Below are 9,557 nucleotides of genomic sequence, written 5' to 3' on the forward strand. Positions count from 1 at the left end.
TGATGAAATTGATGCAATTTAATGGTTTGAATTGAAAGTGGGAATGGATTTAAATTTAATTTAAATTTCATTCAAATTTAATTTAAAATGTATTTAAATTGAATTTAAAATGTATTTAAATTTAACTTAAATTTAATTCAAATTTAATTTAAAATGTATTTAAATTTAATTTAAAATGTATTTTAATTTAATTTTAATTTAATTTTAATTTAATTTTAATTTAATTTAAAATGTATTTAAATTTAATTTAAAATGTATTTAAATTTAATTTAAAATGTATTTTAATTTAATTTTAATTTAATTTAAAATGTATTTAAATTTAATTTAAAATGTATTTAAATTTAATCTAAAATGTATTTAAATTTAACTTAAATATGATTCAAATTTAATTTAAAATTTATTTAAATTTAATTTTAATTTAATTTTAATTTAATTTAAAATGTATTTAAATTGAATTTAAAATGTATTTAAATTGAATTTAAAATGTATTTAAATTTAACTTAAATATAATTCAAATTTAATTTAAAATGTATTCAAATTTAATTTAAAATGTATTTAAATTTAATCTAAAATGTATTTAAATTTAACTTAAATATGATTCAAATTTAATTTAAAATTTATTTAAATTTAATTTTAATTTAATTTTAATTTAATTTAAAATGTATTTAAATTTAATTTAAATTTAAATTTAATTTAAAATTTATTTAGATTTAATTTAAATTTAATTTAAAATGTATTTAAAATTTATTTAAAATGTATTTGAAATTTAATTAAAATTTATTTAAATTTAATTTAAACGTAATTTAACATTTATTTAAATTTAATTGGAATTAATTTAAATTTAATTTAAAATGTATTTAAAATGTATTTAAATTTAATTTAAGATGTATTTAAAATGTATTTAAATTTAATTTTAATTTAAATTTAATTTAAAATTTATTTAGATTTAATTTAAATTTAATTTAAAATGTATTTAAAATTTATTTAAAATGTATTTGAAATTTAATTAAAATTTATTTAAATTTAATTTAAACGTAATTTAACATTTATTTAAATTTAATTTGGAATTAATTTAAATTTAAAATAGGGTTGAAAATAAATACTGAATTAATTTTCTAACATTAAATTAAAAATGTAGATATTAAATTCGTTAAAAATGTAAATATTAAAGTAATAATGAAATTCATTCAAATGTAATTATTGAAGTCATAAAAATGTCAATATTAAATGAAAAATAAAATATAAAACTATAAAATAAAATTATCGTAAAATAGAAAAATCATTTCCTAAAATTAAATCAATAATAAAATATAAACAATAAAATAATAAAAGAGAAAAAATAAAATAAATATTAAAATATTAATAATATTAATAAATACCAATCGTTAAGTTGATACTGTTTAATTTAAAAGTTCAAATTTATGATTAAATTGACTTTAAAAGTCAAAACTTGAACTAAATTTCTGAAATTAAATAAATAATATTAATAATAAATATTGATCAGTAATTAAATTCCGAGTTTAAGTTTGAAATTTAAATTTAAAATTTAATTTACGTTTAAAGTTTGAAACAAATTAGTTAAATTTATAAAACTGAATAAATAATATTATGAATTAAACTAAAAACAAATAAATTAGGAAAATTAGTCTAAAAATGTCCATTTAACATTAAATTTAGGTTTATATTTATAAAAATGTTATTAAATAAAATTTAATAGTAGTAAGTAATAATAAATATAAAGAGTAAATAAATTAAATTAAGAGAATTCGTTTAGAAATTTAAAGTTAACATTAAAGGCTAAAAATGTAGAAGAATTATTAGATTTGTAACTAAATAATGATGCTAATGATAAATATTAATACATATTAACAATTAATTAAAGTAAGGAAATTAATTTTAAAATGTAAACTTAAGTTTAGGATTAAAAGTTCGATTGAATTTTTAAAACTAAGTAACAATATTAAAGATAAATATTAATAATACATGTTAACAAATCAAGAAAGTTTAAGAATTCAAATTAAAGTTTAAGATTCAGTAATTAAATGTATTAAACTGAATTGATAATAAATGTTAATAAATACTGCTGTAAAGATGAGTCAGGAATTAATTAAATTAAGAAGATTAAAAAATAAATTTAGAAGGAAATTTAATTTTCAAATGTAGAAACTTTAAATGCATAAAGCTAAATTAATGAGGACTATTAGTAATAAACATTAACAATTGAATTAAGAAAATTAGCTTAAGAATTAAAATTAAGGTTTAAAATTAAATAATGGAATGAAATCAATTTGAATATTGATAATAAATATTAATAATAAATACTATTGATAATAAATATTAATAATAAATACTATTGATAATAAATATTAATAATAAATACTACTGATAAATATTAGTCAGGAATTAATTAAATTTAAAAACTTCACATTTAAAAATTAAATTGAAAGTGAAATTTAGGTTTAAAATATAAAAACTTTAGCTGTATAAAACTAAATTAATAAGGAGTAACAGTAATAAATATTAGTGATTAAACTAAGAAAATTAGTTTCAGAATTGAAGTTTCAAATTGAACAATTAAATTTATAAAACTAAATCAATAATAAGTATTGATAATAAATGTTAAGAATAAATACTGCTGCTCAAGATGAGCCAAGAATTCATTAAATGAAGAACCTTTACATTAAAAAGTTTCATCTCAAGTGAAATTTCAGTTCCAAAGGTAAAATCTTCCCGTGTCTAAAACTAAAGGGTCATTATTAATAAACATTAATTAACCGATTAATTACATTAACAATACTTCACAAATGAATGCTTTGATTAATCCAATTCGCTTCCCAGGGACTATTAGTCATAAAGAATTAAAAAATGAATCAATCAATGAATGAATCAATGAATGAATCCATCCATCCATGCATCCATCATGCTGATGGAAGGGGGCGTTGGGATGGAATTCCGGCCGGGAATGGCCGCGGATAACCGGGAATTGCTGCTGCAGGAGACGTGAGGGGAGGCCGCCATGGGAGGACGGCCCTGCTGTCCCGGAGCAACTGGAACGTCTTTGAGGACGCCGTGGAATTCACTGGGAGAGACCCCCCGGCCAAAATCCACGTCATTGGGGTGAGGGGGGGCAGCCAGCAGGGCTTCCCAGTCTGCTTCCAAGGATTTCAATCGACATTCCAGGGAAAAACAGGAATTTCTTGTGCCCAGGGATGCCCTTATTCTCCAAGCTGTGCAGGCCTCATGCCGGTTTTGGGCTCATTTGTCCTGTTTTTATGAGGAGTGGAGCAGGGAAAGAGGGATGGATGGGTGGGACAAGCCACTGCAAGGACTTAAATGAACATTCCAGGAAAAAACCAGGAATTTTTTGTGCCCAGGGATGATATCTGGAGCTGTTACTCTCCAACCTGACCAGGCCTCATCCTATTTTTAGGCTGCTTTGTCCCATTTTTATGAGGAGTGGAGCAGGGAAAGAGGGATGGATGGGTGGAAGAAGTAATTCCAAGGATTTAAATGAACATTCCAGGAAAAAGCAGGAATTTTTTGTGGCCTTGGATGTTGTTTGGAGCTGTTACTCTCCAAGCTGTGCAGGCCTCATCCCATTTTTAGACTTCTTTGTCCCCTTTTTATGAGGAATGGAGCAGGGAAAGAGGGATGGATGGGTGGAAGAAGTAATTCCAAGGATTTAAATGAACATTCCAGGAAAAAGCAGGAATTTTTTGTGGCCTTGGATGTTGTTTGGAGCTGTTACTCTCCAACCTGACCAGGCCTCATCCCATTTTTAGACTTCTTTGTCCCATTTTTATGAGGAGTGGAGCAGGGAAAGAGGGATGGATGGGTGGGACAAGCCACTGCAAGGATTTAAATGAACATTCCAGGAAAAAGCAGGAATTTTTTGTGGCCTTGGAAGTTGTTTGGAGTTGTTACTCTCCAACCTGACCAGGCCTCATCCTGTTTTTAGACTTCTTTGTCCTGTTTTTATGAGGAGTGGAGCAGGGAAAGAGGGATGGATGGGTGGAAGAAGTAATTCCAAGGATTTCAGGCAGCTCTGGCTGCCTTTGGCACAGCATTCCTGCATTATGGGAATAAAAATCATCTGGAATTGCAGGCTGGGTGGAAAAATAGGGAAAGAACAACCATTTTCCATGTTCTCTTGAGAGACAACAAAACTGGTGGAAGCTGGAGAGCTTGGAGCCTGATTTGGGGAATTTTGGCAGGTTTGGAGCCTGATTTGGGGAATTTTGGCAGGTTTGGAGCCTGATTTTGGGAATTTCACCAGGCTTGGAGCCTGATTTGGGGAATTGTACCAGGCTTGGAGCCTGATTTTGGGAATTCTGTCAGGTTTGGAGCCTGATTTGGGGAATTGTACCAGGTTTGGAGCCTGATTTTGGAAATTTTAGGCTGATATTTCAAATTCTCCATCCTTTTCCCAGCCAAATTCCAATTCAAGGAGGGTTTGAACTGCTCAGGACTGAAAATCTTTGGCAGTTTGGAATAAATCGAATTGAAAATACAATAAAGTCAGTTATTATTATTGTTACTATTATTAATAATAATAATAAAAGTAATGATAGTATTTTAAATGTCGGCAATATTATAATTATTATTAATAATATAATGTTTCTTGATTGTTGTTGATTCTTTATTATTTATGATTAGTAATAGAATAATAATAATAATAATAATAATAATAATAATTTTGTCTGTGTTTTAGGGATTGGCAAGATTTGGCCTAAGCAGAATTTATGACATTTGGAAGCTCAGCCAACCTGCAGATGTCAGGCAGAATTGTGAGTATTTCCTTCCCCTTCTTTTTCCTGGGATTTTTTTGGTTTTGCTGGAAATTAAAGCCCTTTTTGATGGTTAATTTGGTATTTCCTCATTCATTTTTTGGTGAAAATGTGATTTTTTTAATGGTTTTATGACAGGCTGGGCTATTTTAGCTGCTTAATTCCAGAAATCCCAAAATTTGGGGATTGTCAGGCACCTTTTCCCAGCTTTCCACTGTGACTCCTTCTTTTCAGTGGGAGTAAACCCAGAATTTGGGATTTTTTCCCTCTGTTTTTGAATTTTAGATCATTTTGGATTTATCTTAGGCTTTGCCTGGATTGTTTTGGTTGTAAAGCTCCCTTTTTAAAATTTCCTTTAAAATATGGAATAAAATTCAGGATAAAAAGTCAGGGAAAAAAATCAGGAACAAAATTCTGGATAAAATTCAGGGAAAAAATTCAGGGAAAAAATTGAGGAGAAAAAAATTCAGGGAAAAAAATTCAGGAGAAAAAAATTCAGGGAAAAAAAATTAAGGATAAAATTCAGGGAAAAAATCTGGATAAAATTCAGGGAAAAAAATTAAGGAAAAAATTCAGGATAAAATTCAGGGAAAAAATTGAGGAAAGAATTCAGGAGAAAAAATTCAGGGAAAAAATTCAGGATAAAATTCAGGAAAAAAATAAGGAAAAAAAATCAGGATAAAATTCAGGAAAAAAGTTCAGGATAAAAATTCAGGAAAAAGAATTCAGGGGAAAAAAATCGGGATAAAATTCAGGATAGAAATTCAGGAAAAAAAAATCAGGATAAAATTCAGGAAAAAAAAATCAGGATAAAAATTCAGGAAAAAAAAATCAGGATAAAAATTCAGGAAAAAAAATTCAGGATAAAAATTCAGGGTAAAAATTCAGGATAAAAATCCCTCCTTTAAAATCCAGCAGCAGCAGATGAATCTTTTATGGAGAAAACAAAGGATTCACCAATTTACCCCAAATAATCAATTACATGGACGTTATTCCCAATTTTTCATGAGGCGAACTTCCAGGAAAATTCCTTTGGCAGCCGGAAAACAAAAGGGAGCTTAATGCAGGATGGAAGAACCTTCATTAAACCTTTAATTAAAACCGAAAAGATACCAAATCAACTCATCCTCCCTTCCAGCAAACCTCGTGATTAACGATTCCTTCATCAAGAAATGGGAAGAAACCGAGGGATTCATCGGACTGAAGGAATACGCGGAGCACGTCGACGACAGAGAGCTGCAGCTGAAGATTTCCATCGTGGAGAAACACAGGGAGCGGATCCCGGAGCTGGTGCAGAGGATTCAGGGAAGCCACGTGTCCCGGGAATCGCTGGCAGGTGGGTGCACGTTGTGTCCCTGAGCCAGGAGCCCAACTGGAGCTGTTTGCCAATCCTGCTCCGGTTGGGAATCCTCCTCATCCTGCAGAACGGCTGGAGCTGCGCTGAGTTGGGTTTTTAGGGAGAAAGGAGGTGGAACAGGAGCTTTTGGGATTGGAGCTGCTCTGCTCTGGAGCCAGGCTGGGAGAGCTGGGAATGTTCCCCTGGAGAAGGGAAGGAGCCAGGGAGAGCTGAGAGCCCCTTGCAGGGCCTAAAGGGGCTCCAGGAGAGCTGCAGAGGGGCTGGGGCCAAGGCCTGGAGGGCCAGGAGGCAGGGAATGGCTTCCCAGTGCCAGAGGGCAGGGCTGGGTGGGAGATTGGGAATTGGGAATTGCTGGCTGGGAGGGTGGGCAGGGGCTGGGATGGAATTCCCAGAGCAGCTGGGGCTGCCCCTGGATCCCTGGCAGTGCCCAAGGCCAGGCTGGACATTGGGGCTGGGAACACCCTGGGATAGTGGGAGGTGTCCCTGCCCATTTGGGATTCCTGTTGGAATTTGGGGAGAGGACAAAGCAATCAAGTAGAAAATTCCTCAAATACAGAGCATTGCTGTTTGGGAATGTGGCTGGAGCTTCAGATGCCAACCAGGAATCTCCCTTGGCACAAAGATCCCTTCATCCATCTGGATTCCCCACAGAGGAGCTTTGCTCCCCATTTAAATTTGGGAGAAGGGGATTGGAAGCAGAATGAAAAATGAAATGAAATGAAATTAAATTAAATTAAATGAACAATACCATTTTTGCTGCAGGGACTGATCCTTTTTCCTTCTTTTTTTCCACACCTGCTGGATCCAGATTTTCTCATCGGGACCGTCCACCAAGCCAAAGGCCTGGAATTCGACACCGTTTGCGTTGCAGATGATTTTGTGCAAATCCCTTCTGTCAGTGGGGCTTTCCTGAGGGGAATGAACATCATTCCTGGTAAGGGAATCCCAAAAAGTGGGAAAGAAAAGTGTGGTGAGGGGCTGGAGCATGGGAACGGAGCTGGGAAGGGTCTGGAGCAGCTGAGGGAGCTGGAAAGGGGCTCAGCCTGGAGCAAAGGAGGCTCAGGGGGGACCTTGTGGCTCTGCACAAGTCCCTGACAGGAGGGGGCAGCCGGGGGGGTCGGGCTCTGCTCGCAGGGAACAGGGACAGGAGAGAGGGAACGGCCTCAGGCTGGGCCAGGGGAGGGGCAGGGTGGATACTGGGAAAATTCCTCCATGGAAAGGGTTGGAAAGCATTGGAATGGGCTGCCCAGGGCAGGGGTGGAGTCGCCATTCCCGGAGGGATTCCAAATCCCTGTGGATGTGGCACATGGGGATGTGAGCAGTGGTGGCCTTGGCAGTGCTGGGAATGGTTGGACTCAATGCCTCAGAGGCCTTTCCCAACCTAAATGATTCCCTAATTCCCTGATTCCAGGATCCTGTGTCCAAACAGAGTAAGGTGAAGAAAGGGAAAGTTTGTACCTGTTTTCAGAGCCCTCCCAGGGATTTTTCCTATTAAAATCACTTCTCCTCCCCCATTCTCCTGCACATCTTTTCCAACCCTAAGGATTGTCCAGTTCCATGAATATTCCCGCTTGGAGCTGTGTAGCAACAAAGACCAACCCAGCCTTGGGAAAGGCACTGCTTCCTGGGGGGCTCATGTTTTGGAGGAGCTGCTCTCTGCCCAGGGAGCAGAGGGGATCCAGGGGCTGGGGAGCTCCTCAGGAGCCAAGCCCGTGCCCCAAACAGGAAAATGGGAAGCTGGGAGCGGCTTCTCCAGGTGTGCAGAGTCCTGCCTTTGCCTGGAGGGAGGAATGTGGGATGAGGCAGGAGCTGTTGATGGTGTGGGGACCTGCACAGCAAACTCAGGGCCTGCCAATTCCTGCTTTCCCAGGGAAACACCCTCTGTCCTTCCAGAAATGGAATCCTGGAATGGTTTGGGTTGGAAAGGACCTTAAAGCCCATCCAATTCCATGGGCAGCGACGCTTCCCACTATCCCAGCTTGCTCCAAGCCTCATCCAAGCTGGTTGAGGCATTGGAAGAACCACAGAGCTGTTCATCCTTGTTCCCTAAATCCATGGATCATCTCTCCTCCATGCTAGGCAGGACCCCTGAGGATGAGTGGAACCTGCTCTACGTGGCCGTGACCCGAGCCAAGAAGTGCCTGCTGATGTCCAAATCCCTGGAAAACCTTTTAATGTTGGCTGGAGTAAGTGAAACCTTCCCAGGGCAAGGAAATCCTGCTGTGGGCTCATTTAAGGCCCACTGCACCAAAGGATTATCCTGAGATCCACCCTGATCCTAGGATTCATGCCGTGGACTGTTCCTTGTGCTGGCACACCCCAGAATAGCAGGAATTGCTTTTATTCCTGCATTTTGCTGCTCCATGCAGAGATTCCAGTAGGAAGACACAAGATTGCAGTGGGTTTTTTCCCACATTCCCTGCATTTGGGTGTTGTTTTCCACAGATCCTGAGTTCTTATCTCCATGGAACTGTGTAGGTTCCCTTTTCCCTGCCTCCAGTGGCTTCCAGCTCTTCCTTTATTTCCTTCCTTTATTTCTTTCCTGCCATTGGCTTTTGCCAGAGTTTCTTCATCCCCAGGAATTTGGGGTTTTGTTCCTTCTTTAAATCCCATCACGTTCCCAGTCACTTCCGTAGGGGTTAAAAAAATAAAGGAACAACCTATTCCAGCCCCTCAGCTCCCTCTGATGGGTGATATTCCCTTTTTCCCTTGTTTCCTAGGAGCGTTTCCTTCGGGTGGAGCTGCTGAGTGAGGCTGGGAAGGACGAGGGCAGAGCTCCCATCACTTGTTGCATATCAGGATGTGCAAAATCCCTGGAATTCAGTTCTGGGCTGGTGGTGAAGAAGCTCCCATTGACTCACGTACGTCCCTTCCCTGGGATTTGGGGTTTGGGAGCTTTCCCAAGCCATTCCAATCCCTGTTCTGAGCAGGGATCTCAGCTCCCCATCCATTTATTTGTGTGAATTCCAAGGGTGATTCCGGGTCATGTTGCACTTCCCACAGATCCACTCCATCCTGAACATCCCATCTGACACCTCAGATGGAGCCGGGTTTGGGGTTTTGTTGTGTCAGGTCCCGTGTGTGACTCTTGGAGCCCTTGGAGCATCCATCTGGGATTGGCACAGCACTGCTGGCCCCAGGGACAATCCAACTTTTGGGGTCAGGTTTGGGTTCGATCCCACCTGAATCCTTGTCCAGAGGGTGCTGGAAAGACCAAGCTCCGTAGGGAACATGAGGTCAATCTGTGGAGCTCCGTGTCCAGGACAAGGGATGACAGCTCCGAGCCATCAGCAGGGACAGGAGCAGTGACAGGAGGAGAGGGAACGGCCTCAGGCTGGGCCAGGGGAGGGGCAGGCTGCATATTGGGAACATTCCTTCGTGGAAAGGGTTTTCAAGCATGGGAATGGGCTGCC

The 9,557-nt window shown here is 37.1% G+C and overlaps 1 protein-coding gene across 4 annotated transcripts in view; it reads left to right on the plus strand.

Annotated features, from left to right (window-relative positions):
* Positions 1-9,557, plus strand: part of FBH1 (F-box DNA helicase 1) — a 29,185-nt gene that overhangs the window by 17,281 nt on the left and 2,347 nt on the right. For 3 of the 4 annotated variants that reach the window (XM_082280906.1, XM_082280903.1, XM_082280904.1), the window contains 6 exons: positions 2,996-3,117; positions 4,712-4,787; positions 5,926-6,123; positions 6,953-7,078; positions 8,224-8,330; positions 8,865-9,005. In XM_082280906.1, coding sequence (XP_082137032.1) covers positions 2,996-3,117; positions 4,712-4,787; positions 5,926-6,123; positions 6,953-7,078; positions 8,224-8,330; positions 8,865-9,005 — 770 coding nt within the window. The remainder of the gene's footprint in view (positions 1-2,995; positions 3,118-4,711; positions 4,788-5,925; positions 6,124-6,952; positions 7,079-8,223; positions 8,331-8,864; positions 9,006-9,557) is intronic. The other variant, XM_082280905.1, reaches the window with a different exon arrangement.

Source organism: Coloeus monedula, assembly GCF_965178545.1.
Source record: "Coloeus monedula genome assembly, chromosome: 4".
Lineage (NCBI taxonomy): Eukaryota > Metazoa > Chordata > Aves > Passeriformes > Corvidae > Coloeus > Coloeus monedula.